Below are 22,197 nucleotides of genomic sequence, written 5' to 3'. Positions count from 1 at the left end.
GATACCAATAAATGTGTCATTACTTGAAAAATTACAAGCCAGTGGTTAGTGATATATCAAACGTAGAACCCACCAAACTATATATTTGTTTACTAAATAACATCTGCAGACTTATAACACTAAAAATTGGGTTTTAATACTTACGATGAGCAGTATTACAATAAGTAGCTTTACATTTAACTACAAACAAACAAAATAAGATATTTCATTGTGTTGCTTTATGTAATGATATTCCCTTATTAGTGGCATCTGATAACAATCTGGGAGTTCAGATGTTTCATTGTGTTTGTAATATTTATTGAGATTGTATTCAAGAAAACTTGTGAAAGATGAGGACTTGAAAATTAACTTCAAATTTAGAATTTAATCACATTTATTTTATTTTTAGTCACTATGTATGTATGTACGTACAGACAGTTCTTAAGAAGTGAAACAATTTTTCCCCTAGCTACTTCTTTATAATTAAATTATTATAATTTTATTGTTTTGGAATATTAATACTGTACAGTTCTACTTTAAATACAAGCTTTACTACAAAGGTACTACATTACCTTATTTTTATTATATATACATTGAATATATTAGCCTGCAAAAGTTTGATCTTGGTGTAGGTAAAAGAAGTAATTACCAAACTGCTTAACTGCTGAAATTGTTAGTAGTAAAATATTTAACCTTTTTATTGTTACTTTTACAAAAAATTTATTTCTTTTGTACAACAGGTATATGAAAAACTCAATTTATAGGTTAAAAAACATAATTATCTAAGTATATTTAACTGAAGATTTAGCGTATTCATAAAATACTAAATTCTGTATTGGTTCTGTACATTTATTATTAAATTTTTTGATATTGTAAACTTTGCAAAATTATAGCCCCCCTTTTTTTTCCTATTAATGAGACTTAAACTTTTCACAAACATTTTTATAATAAATTTTCATATAACACTTCACAATAGAATAATGCACAAAAAGTAATAATTCACAGAAATGAACCCAAATATTTTCATTTCACCAAACCAAAACTTGATACAATGCTACATCATATGACTGAATATTGTTTATTCTGATGCTAAACTAAATGGAATGTTCAGTTTACTTCAGTGGTCAGTATTTTATTTGTATCAATTTTGGTATATCACTACATATAAATATGTGTTATGCCTCCAGAATTAATAAGAACAAATAAACTGTTTTTAGTATTACTTATCTTTGGATAGTTTTCCATTTTTAATTTCATCCAATGTAGTCTAAATAGATAAATGATAAATTAATACCAGTTTATGAATTTTGATAAAAGATTACCTTTATGTTTATTTTCCTGAATTAAGTTTTGTAATAAGTCAGAGTAAAGAAGTATTTACGTGTTCTGTTGCAGCAACTATCGATGAAGATTTTCTTGATGAATTAATATCCTCAGAAAGTAAGGTTTAATTTTTTCTTTCAAACTTGTAGACCACAAATAAAAAGTTATTTCATCTTTTCACAAAATTATAAACTTAAAAAATTTGTATAAAAAGTGCTATTTTCTATGTGCAGTAAAAAAGTAAACTTTTACACTTTTTTGTTATTAAAAAGTTTATGAAACTTAGAACTCAGAATTTGTGCCAGATTGGTGTTGTTTTAACCAATAAGGTTTGTGTTAGGATTTTCAAAGTTATCAGTAAATTAGAATCATATCTTCATGTGATTTTTAAAACTGAAGTTACTGGTTACAATTCATATTTCATGAAACTATTAAAAACATATTAATGGAAACTTTAATGGTTTCAGAAATGAAGCCACTAAACCATCTGACTTAATGTATTTTGACTTGTCAAAGAACACTAGTAAACAGTAGAATATAAACATATATTGAAGTGAATGTGCTGCTTAGATTTTGTGCACTTCTCAAAGTAGGTACTTTATGTTTATTCTCTATTATATTAGGTATGTTTGAGAGTTTCATGAACAAACTTTTTTCTTTGCACATTTTAGTCAATTTATGTTAGTGGTGGTAGTATTACTATGGAAGAAAATATTTTATTCTAATAATATGCAAGTATATCAAAGTTTTTACTAAGTATTTGGAAAAATTAATAACATTTGCTACAAACTAATACTGTACTTTACATGGTTATTTTTAGTGACTGTTTCTTGCTATTGTTTTGTAGTGTTTTCACCTTTACTGAGGCTTAGTCCACCTCCCAGTGATCGAGACTACTGCTTCAACCTCTGTGACAGCGAGGGTGTTTGTGACCTGTTTGATATACATATGATCCCATTTTGATTCACTGTTCAAAGCAAAACTGAGAGACTTCAGTGTATTTATTAACACCTGCTGTAGACTACATTTGAACATAGTTCATTCTGGCAATGACATCTGTCTTGGTCATTTTAGTCTCTGTGTGACATACTGCTCTCTGAAGAATGTTTGTTAGTTCCTGTTTCATCAGTTTTCCATCAAGTCTGGATTGCTAAGTAAAAATATACTTTGACCAATGATATTGACAACAGAACTTGAAATATTAGTTTTAGCATTATTAGTACTTAATATAAGTGCTCCAAAAACTGTTAATTTGATATATTCAAGTAAGGCATTCATACTTGAACTGATCTGTTTTAACCTGTCATCGGTACTTGACCACTTCAAGTATCACTCTTGCTGCTTGAAAGTTATTAACAACCAGGATGCTTTATGTTAATGATGTGAAAAATTGGCATTGTTTTACTGTTTAGAAAGTTTTCTACCAAATGAACAGCTTAAGAACCAAATGCTATTCAGATTGATTTGTATAGCTTGTTTTGTAAACACTTAATTAGTAAGTGTTCTGTTAGTTATTGCTATTTCTTTCTTGCAAGTAACTTTTATACTGTGTTTACTCAATATGGTAACTTAATTTTCACACCAACTAATGAAGTTCTAACAGGTTTTTAATTATTGACACTTTAACTTCAATTTATTTTTTTTAATCAACAGTTTTATTATAATAACAAATTTTATTAAACACTTCATGAAATGAATGTCTCATCATGTGTAACGCTTTAAGTTTCCTAGATTTGATGTATTGAAATAATTTAGTTATCTGATTTATACTTTCTATTAAGCATGGAACAAGTTGTTATTGAGAGGGTGTTGCACATGTGTGATAAGTATATTAAAGAAAAAGAAATAGGTATAAAACATCAAACAAGAATAATTACTGACTGAACAGAATTTAAGATTAAGAATAACACTTAATATGTCTACTTTTCTGTTATTGTAAAATTTTGAACTGTAAATTAATTCTGTATTTCTCAAAAATTCCACTTACTAGAAAAATATGTAGGACTAATTTTAAGCATGAAAAAGTACTAAACCCTCTTTTCAGGTTGGACTCTTAAATGCCGACTTGTAGTTAATGGTCTAAAACATGTATTTTCCTTCAGAATATTGTGATAAGCACCCAATCTGAACCTACCAAATCCTCCCTGTAATACAACATAACCGTCTCAAAAATTCGCATGAACCCTTTTAAAAATATTAAATGATAATACCTTAAAAGAATTTGTACAATTATTGGAATACTGTACTGACATCATGGCTAATTAATTTTCTTTTTACTTCTTTAAAGGATGGTAGCAGTTTGGACTAAGTGAATAAAGGTGTCTCACTCAGTACTGTAGATAAATTATGTACAAGTCAGATTGTATGCATTAAAAATTACGTGACTCGTTAATCCATCCTCGTAGCTACGATTTGTTTAAATGAACAATCAGTACTGCATTTGTATGTGACCATGTATTGTACATGCAATTTGTATAATTAATTTGTGTGTACTTGTGGCATCAGAACTGAATGTTAAGTGTGAAATCAAATTTATTGTTTGAACATGAATAACTCATTTGATTTGCCCACATTATTGTTAGAAAAATTAAATAATTGCAATGGGAAAATGTAATAAATATTTCTTTTATGATTTCAGCAATACATTTAAAATACTTTTAAATAAAAATGCTCACCAGTGGTTCAGCAGTATGCCTGCAAGCTTAAAGCTATAAAAAATAGGGTTTTGATACCTGTGGTAGGTGTGGCACAGATTGTCCATTGTGTAGCTTTGTGTTTAGCAGAAACTAAACTTTCAATTAATTTAAAATACAATTAACTTTTAATCTAGAGAAGTGTGTAAGATATATATGTAACTAACTTATTCCTGACAAAAATATTTGTAAAGCTTCAGTAATGATACAAGTCCTTCATACTACAGCCTAATTATTCAGGTGATGATACCTTTTGCATTTAAAAATTATTTGTAGACCCAAATATCTTTACAATGATTGTTTCTTTTGAGATGAGACACCATATGTGTAACTGCATGTGAAAGTATCTACACTGAAGTACCTCATCATGACGTAGACCACACCGTCATTGAGAATTGCAAGTGGATGTGATAAGAAGTTTATTGGTTATGCATATGAGTGATTTATGCATAGTAAAGTATTACCTTATAATTTAAAAGTATGGTTATTATTATTCATTTAGTATAAGTAGTTATGGTTAATCAGTAATACTAACACATCATTTTGTTAATGTATCAATATTCCAAAGCTATCATAGCTCTATTGTTATGTATGTGCACACACCTAAGTCATGTTCCATTTGAAATACATGTACTATCCATAATTTTAACTGTTTCTTCAACTCTTATTTCTCTTGTGTACATATCAGTGTGAAATGACTCACAGATCCTATCAGCTAGTGTATTTAAAACTGGTTTATTTAAGTACTTCAACCTGGTGGTTGAGTTTGTCACCTAATATCCAATGGTTTGAAGAACCATTATACAGTGTAAAACCTCTTAGTTTAATGAACCATGTCCACACTGGTCTGATAACTTAGTTTCTACTTATTTGATGAATCAAATAATACCAATTAATCTAACAAACTATAACTGTCCAAAAAATATACACACTGGTCTGATTCATTAGTATGTTCACAAAATTTTTGCTGGTGTGAAAAACTCATTAAATAAATGTACCATATCCCAGAAATGCTGTACTATTCTGATGGGATTGTGTTACCTAAAATGCTACCAAGCCATTATAAAGTGTAAACCATGTCCTCCAAGCCCAACACTTCTGATGGATTAGTATACCGTATAATGAGTCACCAACTAGTGTTATGTTGTGAGAAAAATTACATGATATATTTTTCCAGATGCACTTGAGTTTTGGTTTTCTTCTCATATGATCGAGTTTTCATTGTAAAAAGTATTGTTTATTTATATTATTACCATTTGTTTCAGCATTGTTTTAATTGTATCTAATATAGATAATGTTTTTTAAGTACATATATTACTAGTTTTGTCAGCTTTGTTATGTACTTCTGTAGTTACTTTGAGAAAAGCTACTTTTTAAAAATTTCTACTGTAATTAGTTGAGTAATTTGTAGTGATTTAGTATTTTATTTTGTCTTTCTGTAAAGCACTACTCAAATTGGTGATGGCTATAAAACAGGTGTTTAGTGTTGAGAAAAGGAAAAAAGATTTATTATCAGTTAGTTCTTACACTGAAGACAGTGTAACAGTTTCACTTTTGTGTAGATTGGCATACAATAGAAATAATGTTTTCAGTGAGCAAAACTGTTCTCAGAAGCCAAGTTCTCAAGCTGCATTATGATATATTTTTCCTATATTTCAATAGTTTAATTGAATGTCATGTCCACTTGATGAGTAGTATATGAGATAAGTTGTGGAAAGTTTCTAATGAATAACTCAATTTAAAAATAACTTAGTGCGAGATAGAATCATTGAAATAGTGAAGCATTAAAATATCCTATGAATTTCACAAACTTGTTTAAATTGTTATTTACCATACACTATTCCAGAGAAAAGCTGATACTAAATGAAGATTTTGTCTGTATATATTTGCATGCATTTTAAAACTGTTATATTACTTCAGTTGCACTTTTTGGGAAACATATAGAACTCTATAATACTAATAAAAACTAGAAAAAGCATAGTCTGTATAAAATCAGGAATGGTTATGAAACATCATGAAAAAGGCTTGGAATTTTTTTACCATTTTCTTTTTAAAATAGTTCAGTATAGGTTTCTTATTAAGCTTTCAGGGTGAGGTCATAAACTGAACTTTCACCTCCCCTCAGCATTTTCCACATCTGACAGTAATATTCCTTTATAAATGTATGGGGAAGTGATTTACATAAAAAACTGAGGAAAATTAGAAGAAACAAGTTCTTCAGTAACTGATATAAGTATAGGCAAAACCAAGTCAATTAGCATCCAGGTTTCACAGTGTGGAATACAGGTAGCTGCAGGTTTGGTGATTGTTTCAATCACAGGATGATATTCCTGCATATCGTAGTAGAGGGAAACTTTTTTTTTTTTTTTGGTAGCCATGGGCTAAGCCTTAATTTGGAAGCCAGTAAGTATAAATGTTTATTTGGACATGTCCAAAACAAGCAACAAAAGGGTTAATACTAAATTAATTACTGAGTTTAAGTATTATTTTATGAAATAATGTTGGTTCATTTAAACTTTTGATTTGTTTAAAATATGACTTAGTTAAGTAAAGTTACTTATTGTAAATGTTTATAATTAATTATACTTGTCATAAGGCATTAGTATTATGTCTTGTGACAATATAAATATGATTACCAGCTTGGAAAAGGTATTCACATCATAACAGTTATTGTAAATTATTGTTGTCTCAACAATTTTTTGCAGTATTTTTAGTAGATACATTTGTGCTGATGAGAAGAAAACAAAATTCAGAGTGAAACAAGTTTATTTTTCTCAGCTGATAAATTGTTAAGTTAAATATGAAATGTGAATAAGTTTGATTCTTGAAGACTTGATTCATAGAATTACTGAAATACTCGGAGGTAATAAATAAACGTTTGGCTATTAACTCTGTCATTTCTGGAAAGTAAAACATTACAGAATTCAAATTATGAAAAGGTTGTATTTAAGTAGAACATATGGCAAAAGTAAGAGTTGCTTTTAATAAGTGTATAATGTTTTTTATATGATGACTGCAGAGCAAGACTGTTGTTCTATCACTGTTGAAGTGTTATATATTGTTGAGTAGTTAATGTATAGAACTAAAGATAATATGTCTAGCTGGTTTAACTACTTAGTTTGGTCCAACATTTCAATTCAGACTTTGTGATAAATAAATTACATTTCAAGCATGAGTGCTGTTTTACAAACAGTTTTGAATATGAGTTTTAGTTTTGTTGAACTGGCATTATTAATTTTCATAAATATTTATGCATATATAGCTGTATAATTTTTACTTAAAGTTAAGTCTAATTTAACAAATTTTGATATTAAATTGAATTACATTTGTCTGATCCTGCAAAAGTAGGAAGGTTTGGGTCATATGACTGGATTTTTTCAGGCATACTGGTGTGGTAAGAACTGTTCAATGATAAATGTTCTAACTTGTTATTACTTGTTTAATAATTTGAAACATTATAACAATGTGATTCAGAAATATATATATTTGAATATTTTATTATATATATTTTTTTAGTTGTAGTATCCTGAGAGGAAATAATTTATCCTCCATTCTAAGAAAATTTGACTTCATGGCTATAGTTACCTTGAGAATTTTATAAAATTTTTTGTAAGTACCTTGATGAAATATGTAATATAGTGGTGAGGTTATATTTTAAACAAAGTCTGTCATTGTTGGGTGAACAAACTCCACTGTAAGTTAGGTTTTTAATTTCTTGTTGTATTGGTTCTTCCAGCAACTAATAAGAATTCAAATATTTGTTTCACAACCCTTAAATTAAAATAAAAGATTGCTTAGCTTATTGAGTGAGAAGAGTTGGTGTAACATTACTTCAAATTAAATTTACATTCCAAAGGTGTTTTTTTTCTGCCAGAAGCAGCATCTCTCAGGCTTGGCATGGCTAAAAACTAGCATCTCAGACTATAAATCCAAGAATTTATGGTTCACAATACAGTGCTGCAAAAATATGCTTCAAGGCCCTGAGTGCATTGTAAGAGAGATTGTCAAATTTCATTATTCAGTCAGACAAGAATAGCTCAACAGTAAGCAGTGGTATGGTCACTTATGTGGAAAGAAAAAAAAAAATTGAAAGATACTTGCTGAAGTCATATCATCTGATGGTATTTTTAAGTTATGAAGACAGCATAAAATTAAACTCAAATCTTAACGTGTGATCAACATCACAATCTTTTTTTAATTTCCATTTTGTGAGTTTGGATTTTAAATACAGTTAACTTACCTATAATTGTCTTTTGGAAGTGTTTGACTGAAAACGTGACAAATTTACAAGAAGAGTGTTCAGTTTTAAATTTTGATTGTTGGGTGGAGAGACTTATTATTATTGTGCATTTAATTTGGGCTAAAATTACTTACTATGAATCTTTGTAAAAGAGAAAATAATTTAAATAACTGTATATAACATGAGTATTTAGAATGTTCTCCATACATAAAATTAAACTGTGATAGTAATTATTGCATCCTGACTTGTGGTCCTAGGTATTTCAAAACTCCAAATTTAGTTGATAACAAATGAAACTTTCTGATAGATGCAGATTTTCAAATGAAAATATTTTCTAAAATAGTGGAACAGAAACGTGAGTTTTACTGGTGTTTTGTGTTTAACAAGTGTTTAAGATAAAATCTAATTGCAACAAGAACATTGAGAAGTTGTATCTTACAACAGTTTTATAACTGGGGCCACAAAATACATTTTGGAAGCAATAGTTCTAGAAAGAGAAAATTACCTTATCAATTCAGTTATTATTGATAGGCAAATTAACTACAAACAAAATTTCCAATTCTGGTGATCAGTTTAATCTTTTGTTTGAAAATACAGTTAAATAATAGAATCAAAATTATATTTAATAACTACTTCATTTGAAAAGTCAACATCAACTTTTTTTCTATTCAGGTATTGTAATTAAAAATCTTAACAGTAAGTCTCAAAGTGTATTTTATAAATAAACTGTGGAGATAATTTTCTGTTCATTACCACATGTGTATGAAAAACACATTTCTTTCAGTTAAGGTCATGACAACAGTTTATTACATCATCACAACGATAACTTAAAAACCAGATAGAGAAACCTTTAGTTTTTCAGTATTTCCATAGTTGTAGCTAGTGTTTTGAATCTCAGAAATATTTTTGTTATTTTGCAAAATATATGCCATCATTTTAACCTTTAAGTGAAACAATATCCTTGTATAAAAAGGAAATTAGTTGGTGGCTACTTTTGATATCATTCTCATGCTTTTAATTTATTTAAAGTTTAAAAATACAAATATTATTTGGCCCAATTATTTTGTGTTTTGTTATCTGTGTTATGTAGAAGGTATTATTTCATTCACACAATGCTGTCTTGACCTTCTGCACTCTAAGCATTGTTAAAATTTAGCAATCAGTATACCAGTGTATATACAACATAAATTTTTCACCATTTTTGAATGTGTACATATCATGTGACTATTTTCCACCAGTAGTGTTTTGCTTGCATTATAGGTGTAGCTAACTCCCTCTGTTATTCCTGCTCAGTTTTCAGTTTTTTGATTAGTATTTCATCATTTAGAAGTTTTCTTTTTTTTTGCATGTGGCTGCTGTTTATGAATACACTTCTTTGCTATTTTAATTTTTTTCAGTAGTAAAATGTTCCTGAGTTTGCTTTCATTTGTTTATGGTTTTTGTATTTATTTTCTTTATTGTATTACAAGAGGTTTTAGTATGAATTTGTGATCACTGAAATTTCCATTACAATTGAAAATTCTATTAGTATGACTTCCCAAGAATCGTGTTTGACTTTATCTGCAGGAGAGGTTTAGGCCTTAATTAATATGTTAGGCTGGTGATTTCTCTCTCTTTTTTTTTTTTAATCAAAGTGACAATGTTTCAGAGGAAGAGTACAATCAAAGACAAGACACTTTGGGCTCTTCTTTTTTCCAGCATCTTACTGTGGTCTGTCACATGATACTAAAAACATTTTCTTCTCGTAATCTAAACTTAGTTCTTCCCCATGGTGCCAACATGTTGATAGTTATTTATTGTTGTATCTTGAGTTTCCCAGTTCAGGTCCTCACAGTTCGAACTAACATTGGTTCGAAATGTTTTGTCAGAGAGTACCAAACTATTGTTTGAAATCTCTATTTTATGAGTCTGTGCACTCTTCTATAGATGATTGACTCCTGCTTGCTTCTTCCCATTCACTGTTCAAAGACCACATTGCTCTGCTCCTGCACGAAGCAATATGGGTGGGATTCATGATCAGAGTGGGGAAGTCTGTTATTACCTCCTTTCAAAACCTCATTAATTTGTAGGGGGGTCTTCTTTCCAACGTTAGTTGGGCTCAGCTTTCTCATCTTCATCTTTGGAGTAAGTAGTTCAAGTGTCCCTTCTGGTACATTTTTTACAGCTCAAAATGTTCAATCTTTTGGAATGTGAGCTTTTATGTAACTTTTCGTTCCCATGGGTCAGGCTTGTATGTGTTCACTTTGGTTGACACTTCAACATCAGTGGAACTTCTTGAATCCCTGGCTTGATAGTTATATAAAGACCATACAACATTGGAGTTCTGAAATTACATCTGTTCACAGGCTCATCAGTAAAAGGTTGGGATTCTTACTTGACTCCTGGGAAATTTCCAGTCTCTGGTTGATCAAGGATTCTTCTTTCCACATCCCCTTTCTCAAGCCTCTGATAATTCCCTAAGCTTTGTTCCACTTTCTTCCTTCCTCTCCTACAGGGGGATTATAGTCCCTCTTAACTTGACATGCTAATATGCTGGCTCCCTGAATTTGGTGGTTGGTTGATTATCTTCTCCTACCAAGATTCTTACAAAGTAGTCCCTCCCTTCACAGATCTTTAGGTGAGTATGTTCTCAGCTAGGGATACTTCATGTGTGCCATTGCCACCCATCAGAACACCTAACTTCCTTCCCTTTGGTCTCTTGTCTCTTACCTACTAACTTTAGGGGGAGGTCCCATTCTCTAAAGATTGGAAGGATCTTCACAGTTATGCTTATCCTCCTAGTTAATGCTTTTCCAGAGTTCTATTCTTATTCCAAACCACTCCATGTCTCATTTTGCTGGTGGCTCTATCTTGATTGGCACAACCATTTTTCCCACTGCTCTGACCTTTACTTGTGCAATCTTCCCTACTCTTATCTCTGTCCCTGTTCTGTTAACCTCATTCTGATATTAAAAGGTTCATCTACATTGACCATGTCTAGCCATCAAGCAGCCTTCTTTACCAACACCTATTTTTCCACGTTTCATCCAGTTTTGTTTTTCTACCATTTCTTCTTCTTGAGTCATGTATCTTCCACATTCCTTTGATTTGCTTGATTGAAATTTTAGTATGGTTCTTTACGTCTTTCCTGTCCTCCCTGTGAACCTTTGTTTTCATGCTCCATCTACCATCTTTTCCTCAAGATCTATTTTCTTCTCCTCTTAACCTGTAGATATCTTTGATCAGATATTTCTGTTTTTAATGATCCTTGTTTCTTCTACTATTTCTCTCATAGCATTTTATTTTCTGACCAGTCCTTCCTCTCTCAAGCCTATGCAGTCTGTTAAGGCTATTTGGCTTTCACATCCATTTCCTTAGTTTCTGTCATTACTCCCATTTTGATACTGATCAACTTCATTGTTCAGTTCACTTCTTATGATGGTATATGGAGCATCATGCATTTTGGAGTTTTTAACTTCATGATTTTTATTCCTTGAAACTGTTCCACTTCCTGTCATAATAACTGGTTGAGTTCATCTACTCCTTAGGCTGGTGGAGTTTGATGTATCCATGAAAGGTTGCCATCTCTACAACTTCTCATCATATTTGTCATTGTTCTATATCTTTGGCTTCTCCCCTTTTTCTGTACATTGGAGAAGATAGTCCAGGCTGGAATGGGGACTACTCCTGTTACCTTCATTGCTCATTCTCTGCATGATCTTGCTGCACCTTCCTTTGTGGACATTATCTCATTTCCATGGTGATTCTACATGCATTTGTTTTCCTTTGTGTGAGGTAAGTCTTATTAGTTTTTTTCATTTATGTTTTTTCAGCAGCCCTAGTTTCAATCACTGATGATGAGATCCCATTCTGTGGCATGTTGTTTTGTCAGGTATGCTTTGCCTAGAAGCTGCACTATTTACTGATTGCATTATAATGTTCATTGTACAGTTGGAATGTTTCCACAAGACCTCTGGTAGATATATACTACTCAGTAGTGTGTATGCATATATATTTTATAGATGTCAGTAAATTTCATTCAGTGTTGGACCATCACTTGTGGACTTCATGAGTAAAGCAGAAGGGGGATTTCTACCCATTCCTGTTGATTGAATAAGTTGGAGTTGTCTTTTCTTCAGACACAAATTGCACTTCCTTCAGTGTGTGATGTTCAGTTTACTACCCACCCACCCCGTTTCTTCCAGTAGAGCACAGGAATCCTTATTCCTTCCAATTTAATTCATCCTGAATAAGTGTAGAAAATCACCACACATTCTTATGATTATCCACTTTGTTCCTACTTTTGTGTATAGGTGACTTTGTATGCCTCATAATGCTGGCTACAGGAAATACATACATTGTTCCTATGGTTGGGTAAATGTGCCATGTGCTCCTTATAATTCTGCATGCAGGATGTCTCTTCCCTGCATTTATGGTTGATTGTTTTATGATTTCTGCTCATAATACAGGTTTATTCTTAAGTTTGAGGGTAGACTGGTGCACTGATCGAGAAACTTTTTTTTATCAATGTTTAAACGTCTGAAGAAAATCAAACTGGCTTTGTGAGAGGATGTGGGGAAATACGTTTTCAGTGTAAGAAAATGTTAACTCCTGCCATTGGTATGTGTGTTTGGAAATTCTCACCTGTTAAAAAGTGCTGCACTTTGCTTACCACAGCTGGGATATAACTAAAGCAGCTCCCTTTCTGAAGAGTCCTGGTTCCACAAGTTGATTGATCCACATTCCTTTATTTTCCAATGCCATTAAGTGCAATAAATGTCCCCGTCTTGAAACTACTAAATCCCAGATCTAAACCCATCTTCATGATCTTAATACACAAATAACTTTGAGAACTACACCAGATGTAAAGTTGTGGTGGAACAATATGCATCGGAACTACATTTTGACATTGCTTAGCATTTTGAAGGTAATGCAATGCCACAAATTTTTTTCTTCTATAGAAATAAAAATGTATTATATACCATTTTTTAGTGAAACATCTGTATTTTATTAATTCTTGTGTTGCAGAACAAACATTTTAATGCTTAAATATTTTATATACAAAAATAAAATGTTAAAATATATTCTGAAGAAAACGAACTTCTTATGGATCTAAAGTCGAAGTCTTCAAGCACCCATTGGTGTCATTTAATGTAAATATTACAAAGGTGAAATTCAAGTGATATTTCTTGCAAAAAATATATTAGTAGTACTTTCCATGTAAAAACAAATAATTACAATAATCCTTACTTCAGCATAGTAACAATAATATTGAAAATTCATAAATTTTCACGTAAAATTGGAGTAGTTACAACACAAAAGAAACTTGGAACGTGTACACAAGCTATACGTATTGCAACACCATTTCAGAAAAAGATTTTTACAGTAAGAATAAGCCTCAATGAGATGTTGACAAATTAACCCCTAGTGTGAGTTTAAAATAATCACATTTCAAATTTGTCCATGTCACTAAATAATCTCTGTTTCCTGAAAATATAAGTTTGATTTTGTACCTTAACATTATTATACTCTTTCTTTTAATTCAGTCTCTCACAACAGACTTATTTGATACATCAAACCTTTTCCCTATTTTCATATAACTTATTTAGTTTCATTATTTACACAGTATAAGATTTGTAAACAGTCTTCATACACAGTTTAGCAATTCATGAAAATTTACTTTTTTAAACCAGAATTTCATCATTTTTTCAATACTTGTTTATAAACTTAGGCTAGCACTTTCATAATCTGTTTATATAAAGACTATTCTTTTTAACAGTTACAACAATCAATTGTAATATATTACAGAGGTCACCTGAAATAAAGCACAATAATAAATATTACTTTATGATAATTATACACTTAATTTTTATCATAGCACAAATTAGGTAACAAAATAATCACAAGTTAGTTTTTAGTAACTATACTGTTAATTCTGTAAAATGTTTAAGTTATAAAATACTGACAAAGCAAAATTGCATTATGAAGGATATATCATGAAAATATGTATATATAAACTTTGTAATATCTTAGCTTTATTTTAACATTAAAAAATTCCTGGTTTAATAATATATTGCAACCATTAATATTTATAGTGAAAAATAAAGCTTGCTTGTTTTACAAAAGTGGCTAAAAAACTAGGCATTGTATTTTAATATTATTTTGTAAATATATGAAATCTTAGTTATTCATGCCAATATATACAAGAACTGTCTGCATTAACCATCCCTAATTTTGATCTAACAAACCAGAGCAGCTAGACAGTAGCACCCACTGCTAACTTTTGGGTTACTCTAATTGAAACAGGGATTTGAACATCACATTTATAATGCAATGAACATGCTTGCCCTTTCAGCTGTGTGTGTTTTAATGTAGGTCAGTCCCACTATTTATTGGTAAAAGAGCAGCCCAAAAGTTTGTTGTTGGTGGTGTTGACTAGCTGCCTTCTCTCTAGTGTATCACTGCAAAAGACGTTTTGAAATGTTGTCCTCTATGCTTTCGTCTCCACAACAGGCAGTTGCTGTCCATTCTACAAAGTTTCATTATGAATACTCTGCCTAAACAATCTGTCGTAGCTATAGCTTATTTATCAACCAATGAGATGTTAACAATGACTGATAATAGTGAACAATATACCGAAATAAGGGAGTTCATACGGATTCATGACCCGTAGTGGTAGTTAATAGTTACTAAAATCATAACTAATATGATTATCTATGAAATGGTAAATACAAGACAAATATCACAGAACTAAACTTCTATTTTTTGTTTTTCATACAAAAGACAAGTCTTTTTAAATGGTGGAATTGAATTAGAAACTGTTGATTTGATTGCTGAAAAGGAAATGCTAATGTTTTCATTAGTAATTTACCATTGTCACATTAAACTAAGGAATAAGTAAGTAAACGTATTTATTGCTGTTTATTTCTTATATCCTATATTATATAAAACTTTATATTACATTGTGAAGAATGTTTTGTTCCTTATTCACAACAGAAATTATAATTTGTAATAAAATAACATTTTATAAATTATTTACTAAATTCAAACAAAATTTAACTAGTAGGTAGAAAAAACAAACATTAAACTTCATTTTCTTAATTATTTAAAACACTTGGCCCATTTACAAGTCCTTATAATAGAAAACTAATGAAATTTAACAACTGCAAGTATTTTCTTAATTATTATAATTGTTGCTGTAGCATGCACATACACAGTTAAGACATTTAATAAATTAAAAAGAAACAACTTGGGTAATTAACTAAAATATGTCATGTTAGGTTCAATGCAAGAGGATTTCTCATCAAATCATGTCCATATAATGATTAAAATCAACTTTAAAAGTAGGTTATATATGCTCTAGCATTGATTTCATACATACTGTAATTCTAGGTGTTAAAACATATCCAGGACAAGAAATCCAATTTTCATACAGCCATAAAATAAAGTAGTGACAAGGAAAAAAGTTGCTGATAAGTTCAATTAATTGATTTGTAAACTTGTTAACAGAATTGTGACTCACACATTCAAGCTATCTCAAGTCAAACAGTATACTGCATATCATGAGTTATATTTTAAATTAGATGTTTGTTTGCTGGAGTACATGATTCAATGTGAAAGTTAAGGTCTCTTTAGAATCTAGAAATTTCAAGCAATATGTAAAAATGATATATAAAATGCAAGAATCAGTGAAGTATTTAGTAAATAACTACAAAAAATCAATATTACTCAGCACTTTAGCTCAGTTGTTATGCTACATAGTGACTTAAGTGCCTGCTTTTGACTGATTAATGAGATAAGATTTAGCATGAGCTTACTTGTGAGTTAGGCATACAATCAGTATAATAATCTCTGGTCAAAGGTCAAAGGTCGCTTGTGAAATTAGGCCTAAAACTTTAAGTAACTTATAGCAAAGAGTAAAGAAATAAACAAATTATTTATCATTATGTCAATAAGACAGAATTATTTTCACCACATAACCTAAAAGACCTGCCTAATGACAGAACATACTACAATAATGTGACTGCAAAAAACCCTGTTTCAACTACATTAAAAAATGTTTGAAAATCCAGAGCAGGACAGACACACAATGTTATTAGATGAATGAATGAGAAATAACATTTTAACAAGTCTCTAAACTGCTCCTCTCCATAAAAACTCCTTACTTTTATACACTTTTCAGCTCTCTGATGACCATGTGATACATTAATATCTTCAACACTATGGGTATTTTAATATGTCCAGTGACACTCCTCAGCTTTTCTTGTATAGTTACTACAACCTTACATCTATACTCTTAGATCGTGATAAAAGGTCTTTGTTATTTTGACGTTTGGATCTCTGAAAATAATCCCTGAAGCTTTTTGATCTTCCAGGTGAATTTTTCTTTTTTCTTGCATCTTTCATTGCTAACTGCTGAGTAGCTTTTTCCTGATTATCAGTTGATAATACTCTCAGTTGACCATTAGGAGGTTGTTCGTAATTGTCTCTTACATATTTCTGGACATAGATTTCAACCCACAAAGGACAATGCAAACTCACATGTCCATTCAACATCCATCCAGCTGGTATAGCTGGGTGAGACAAACCATCGTGAACAATACCCCAATGCCCTGAAAAACAAAACCTTAAAAATTCAAATATTTTTATCATCTAAATATATGATATATTGTATGTGTTACTGTGGTTGACTGGTTGGAACATTTCCCTGCATGTATTTAATGAACAACATAGAAAAATATAACCTTTAATAGTACATGCTGCTTCACAGTTATCACCTGATCACAAAGAGGAGTGAATATAACTAAAATAATCAGCTAACTTAAAAACTCAGAAGAAAAGGGTAACATGCCCTTATTTGTTAATAAAAGCTTGAGTTTAAGAAAAATATAAAACTATATCATATTTATCAGTATAATAAAAATACTAGTTCTTTGTGTTAAACTCATGCTCAACAACAAAAATTTCCCCACGATCAAAAGTATGTTGAGCTTTCACAACAGACGTCTAAAATTCCATACAATCAGAGATAATATTTTATAATTTAAGGAATGAACTTGTAGTTTGGCTAAGCCAGGGCATCTGTATAAGTTGACAAGCATAATTTTTTATTATAAAATTAAAATGTATTTTTAAACCTAAACACTGAATCACATGTTTCACAATTTAAAGACAGGACATGGAAATACTGATAGTGATGTTAAAATGCATTCAGGTAGTATATTGATAAACCAACAATAAACCATTTTAACTGAAAGCTCAATTATGAAGAAGCTTAATGATATTCAGTAATTCATACTTACCCATAGAATAACTATGATTTATACCCATGATAGTACTTACACGTCACACCCATTTCTTTACACTGCCATTTATACCAATGTTGATAGTTACACATCACACCCACTTCCACAACTTACATTTATCCATTCAGTGATGTCGAGAAAACCCACTTGTAGAGAAATATATATGCAAAAATGGCTCGTTTGGGTTGAGAAAATGTTTTACATAGAAGAGCGAACAACGTTTTGACCTTCTTCGGTCATCGTCAGAAGGTTGAAACGTTGTTCGCTCTTCTATGTAAAATATTTTCTCAACCCAAACAAGCCGTTTTTGCATATACATTTATCCATTATTTAACTTTTCATGATGCTAACACCTCATATATAAACCAACATCTAAATTCAAGTGAAATTTTATCTATTCAAAGTTCTTTTCTTTAAATGTACATATTTTGAATATGAATTATATTATGTAATTTGGACTTTTTCTTCAGTTACATATTTTTTGCATGACCTTACACAACTGGTGTTAATCAGGTGGTATTAAGCGAAAAATAATGTTAATCTATTTGCATGTTGTATGTTATCTTTAGAATACAATAAAATGCAAGAAATATTAAGCTCTGCAATGAAAAATGAATATTTACCTGTAAATATCCTTTCCACCTCGTCACTTGCCCAAAAATGTGTGTCTTGTTTCTTAGTGTTCAAATTGGTAACTGTCCTTGCTGGCACTAAATGACTGAATCCATTGCTGGTTAGGGCTTCTAATGCTAAAAAAATAATAATAAAGGAATTACATTTCAGTATTTTAATTTTTGTATTTATAACACAAACACACATTCATAAATGGTGTTAAATAAAATGAAATGAAATGTTTAAGATTCACAATAACCCAAATAACTTAGCTATGTATATAATAACATTTGGCATGTGTGTGTGTGTCATGCAACTCCTCAATTGTTGCTCATACTGACTTCAAAATGACACCAAATATCATCTCGATCCTGAAGTTTGTACAATGGTAAAATTTTTCACCCATGGGGAACCAGGAGATTTCCCCCAAACCCCTTTTTCTAAACTACTAGACTCACCAATTTCTAAATGGTGCAAATGAATTGTCTCAGCTTTGTGGTTTGCATAAAGATAAAATCTTTCACCCATCTTTAGGGATGCCTTGTATTTTGAAAAACTTTTATGGGAATTTCCCCAAAAGCAGACCATAAATTTGGCATTGATTGATTTACATTACAGCACATAGATAAGTGGACCTACTAATTGCTGTTCAAAACTTAGCTAAAAGAAATTAAATTTGCATTATAGTTTCAATAATCATTAAACTATATAAGAGTAACTAGGGTATTAAATTTGTATTTTACCAACCCTATAAATGTGGCCCACAGGCTTATGGGTTTGCTATCATATGTATATATATATTGAGTGTCAAGTCAATCTAATTAAAGAAGCCCCAATTTAAAAATAAACAATTATAATAAATGTTCTTGAATCATATCTTAACAAAATTAATTTCAAATATTCATATTTCTCTTTCTCTCTTTTTTTTATGAGTAATTGTCATAAACGTACACAAAAAATCAAAACCAATACCATACATTGTGAATTGTGACAGTACTACAAAAAATAAGAGTTAAGCTGGAAATCTTTATATAAAACAAGATTTTAATTAAAGTGAAATTACTTACGTTGATGGTTTGATAAGAATACTAAGATAGATTACAACAATTCTGGAAGTATTTCCCCTATGAACAATCAAATATAAACTAGATGACTCACCAGGATCCGTGGGTGGAAGAAAGAAATCTCCCACTAAGACAACACGTTTTTCACCTGCAGGATAAATAAGACTGTTTAATTTGTCAGAATATTTCTTCATCACTGAAATACTAGTTTATTGGGGGTAATGCTAACTTACATAGATGCATAAATTCTGAAATGCACATTTTGATCATTAGGTTAGTATCAACACGTATAAATGATTGTTGAAACATTATTATTTCTGCTTATTTGTTAATTAGATTTAGGGTGATCAGATATCCCAGTTTTGCTGGAACAGTCCAATTTTTTTGGTAGTTTGTCCCAAAAAACATGCTCAAAATGTCCTGGTTTTCTCTGTGCATGGTGATAAAACCAGGTCTGTGCAGGTATTTTTAGTTAATAATATTATAATATATTACAACAGTTTGCAAATGTGTGTTGATCACCAAGAAACAGCTGTTGAAATTATTTTAAAAATAATGCCAGTTTTAACATATTTTGAAGTAAGGTGGATTAAATGAAAGTTAAATTATTTCAAATTTGTAATAACCATTTCCAAATTAGAGATAAGAGTTGAGCTGTCTTGATTTTTTGGTTTGAAAACTGGTCACCCTAATTAAATTTCAAATCATATCTTCTTTAGAATATTTTGTAAATTAATAGGTATGGTTTCTGTTCTAATCACTGCCCAGAAATTCAATTTTGTAAATCAACAGTGATATGATGGAAATATCCTTTTGAATATTACTGTAAAAAACTTTCAAATAAAATATTTTGTGACTAATTAATTGTAAGAAATACATTTTAAAGGGCATTATATCATAAAATAGTCAAGTTATAATAATTTGAATGAAATTTAAATATTTTAAACAAGCTGAAATTTCCCATGTTCATAGATATATAATAAATATGTCTTGTTTGGTACAGAAAACAAACAACAAAGAAAAACAAAAATTTACCTCCTAACTGTTCTGGCAAACTCTTCATTATTTCTTTTAACATTGTTCCTACTTCACCATTAACAGTGTCAACCTTCAGGTGATGATTTACAACTGTGAGACTCATCCCATCCACCTTAAACAGGAAAAATTGATACAAAAAAATAAAATAAAATAAATATTCCACAAATTTATTTTTATCAAAGGCAGTTCAAGCATATCTCGGATCTAACAATCAGTGCATGAGCACACGTGGTGAGACTCATCTTATGACAATAATAGCAAAGGGTTGTTTTTATTATATAACATTGATTTGAAGTTATAGCTTACTTTAGTCATGAAATTTATTGATGAATTATTGGCATATAGTTATAACAGACAAGAAGAATCTCAAAAAAAAAAGTCACTCTCATTATTTTGACAAAAGGTAATTCTTAAATTGAAGCCCAATTTTATTACAAAACTGAAGTTCTAGAAAATTAAAAATAGTTATGCAATTGACAGTCTGTCACTTGGTTCTCACAAAATATAAAATGTTAAACATTCTAAAATATTCTTCAATAAAGACTTAAATATATGTCAGGCAATTCTGAGAGAAATACACACATATATATAGTTGGTTTTTTTTCATAACAAAATATTACTCTTCACAATTTTCCCTTTAGCTAATAATTGTATTGTTGACACTATGAGAAAAAAACAACAAAATTATGTAAAAGAAAAAAGCAACAACATATATGAACTGTAATCTAGAAAACACCTGTGAAACTTAATATCATACAAACCTTGAAATGGCCTACACACACAGTGAGCAAATCAAATATTCCATCACCATTTGCTGGCATAAACAACTTGGCATCCTGTAACTCAATATTGCGGATGGTGTCAAACAAAAATCCACAGGACTAGATAGAAAATGTTGATTAAAAACTATTACAATGATTACTTTTTTTTTGTTGTTGTTGTTGAAAATGTACTTATTTTAATAATGCTGTAATAAAGAGAATAATACAAAACCTCTGATGCCATTACAACTGTAAAAACAAAAACTTGGATGAAATTGACCTTTAAACAGCAGGAATGTTGTAGGTAGCAGCATCAACTGTTTAAGTATTAAACAACATTATAAGACACAAAATGTTTTGATTAAAAGAATCAATATTTCTTAATGTACACGAGATAGAAGAGATTTAGAGATGTTCATATATGGATAAATTTTACATTCATTATTGACTACAATAAGAGAATTAGAGATATAAAATCATAACACAATTATCACTGCACAAAGAAATATACTAATTTTAATGAACAGAAGAATAAATAAAGAAGCTAAGGACTAATAACAAAGTAAATACACTAGTTTACCTTACTTTTGTTTAAAATCCCCTTTAATATATCTAACAGTTAGAAACACTGTTTTTACAAATATTTGCAATTTTTATGAATAGTTTACTACTTACATTGTACAGGGTGTTCAGAAAGTCACTGTGCACTTATATATTTATTAACAGACATGTTTCAATATAGAATACAGGAGGTAAATATGAATGACAATTATAAACAATGTTGAAAGTTACCCCCATTAGCATCAATACAGGCCTGGATCCTTCTTATTTTGTTTCTAAACACTGCTATCAGTTGCTGGCTTGAAATAGACTGAATAAAATATAATTACAAAACTGCACAGTGACTTTTTGAACACCCTGTATTTTAAACATTATAAAAGAACTAATATTATGATTTTTAAAATAAAGTTATTGCACACAAAAAATCCAAGATTTGGAAAATATGAAATACTTTTTTGGTCTTGAGATAGCTAACATAACTTTACGATTTCTTCAGTACTTTACTAATGATATTTTAAACCAACACAGTCATCCAACTACAAAATATAAAACAATAGTTGTTAATGTGGAATGAAATAACTAGATGAAAACAATACAAATTATGGTTAAAAACTCACCAAAAATATTCTGATAATTTCATAA

The 22,197-nt window shown here is 30.1% G+C and overlaps 2 protein-coding genes across 8 annotated transcripts in view; one reads left to right on the top strand and one right to left on the bottom strand.

The window, feature by feature from the left end:
* Positions 1-7,801, top strand: part of LOC143250872 (transcription factor E2F5-like) — a 36,116-nt gene extending 28,315 nt beyond the window's left edge. For all 3 annotated transcript variants that reach the window (XM_076502001.1, XM_076502000.1, XM_076502002.1), the window contains exons 8-9: positions 1,375-1,419; positions 2,150-7,801. In XM_076502001.1, coding sequence (XP_076358116.1) covers positions 1,375-1,419; positions 2,150-2,265 — 161 coding nt within the window. In that variant the 3' untranslated portion in view covers positions 2,266-7,801. The remainder of the gene's footprint in view (positions 1-1,374; positions 1,420-2,149) is intronic.
* Positions 7,802-13,198: 5,397 nt separating this feature from the next.
* Positions 13,199-22,197, bottom strand: part of LOC143250871 (endonuclease/exonuclease/phosphatase family domain-containing protein 1-like) — a 33,267-nt gene continuing 24,268 nt past the window's right edge. For all 5 annotated transcript variants that reach the window (XM_076501996.1, XM_076501999.1, XM_076501995.1 and 2 more), the window contains exons 5-9: positions 20,995-21,114; positions 20,231-20,345; positions 19,290-19,343; positions 18,143-18,268; positions 13,199-16,826 (exon numbers count right to left, since the gene is read on the bottom strand). In XM_076501996.1, coding sequence (XP_076358111.1) covers positions 16,489-16,826; positions 18,143-18,268; positions 19,290-19,343; positions 20,231-20,345; positions 20,995-21,114 — 753 coding nt within the window. In that variant the 3' untranslated portion in view covers positions 13,199-16,488. The remainder of the gene's footprint in view (positions 16,827-18,142; positions 18,269-19,289; positions 19,344-20,230; positions 20,346-20,994; positions 21,115-22,197) is intronic.

This window comes from Tachypleus tridentatus, chromosome 5 (assembly GCF_004210375.1).
Source record: "Tachypleus tridentatus isolate NWPU-2018 chromosome 5, ASM421037v1, whole genome shotgun sequence".
Classification (NCBI taxonomy): domain Eukaryota; kingdom Metazoa; phylum Arthropoda; class Merostomata; order Xiphosura; family Limulidae; genus Tachypleus; species Tachypleus tridentatus.
This window is presented reverse-complemented; position numbering and strand designations above follow the sequence as displayed.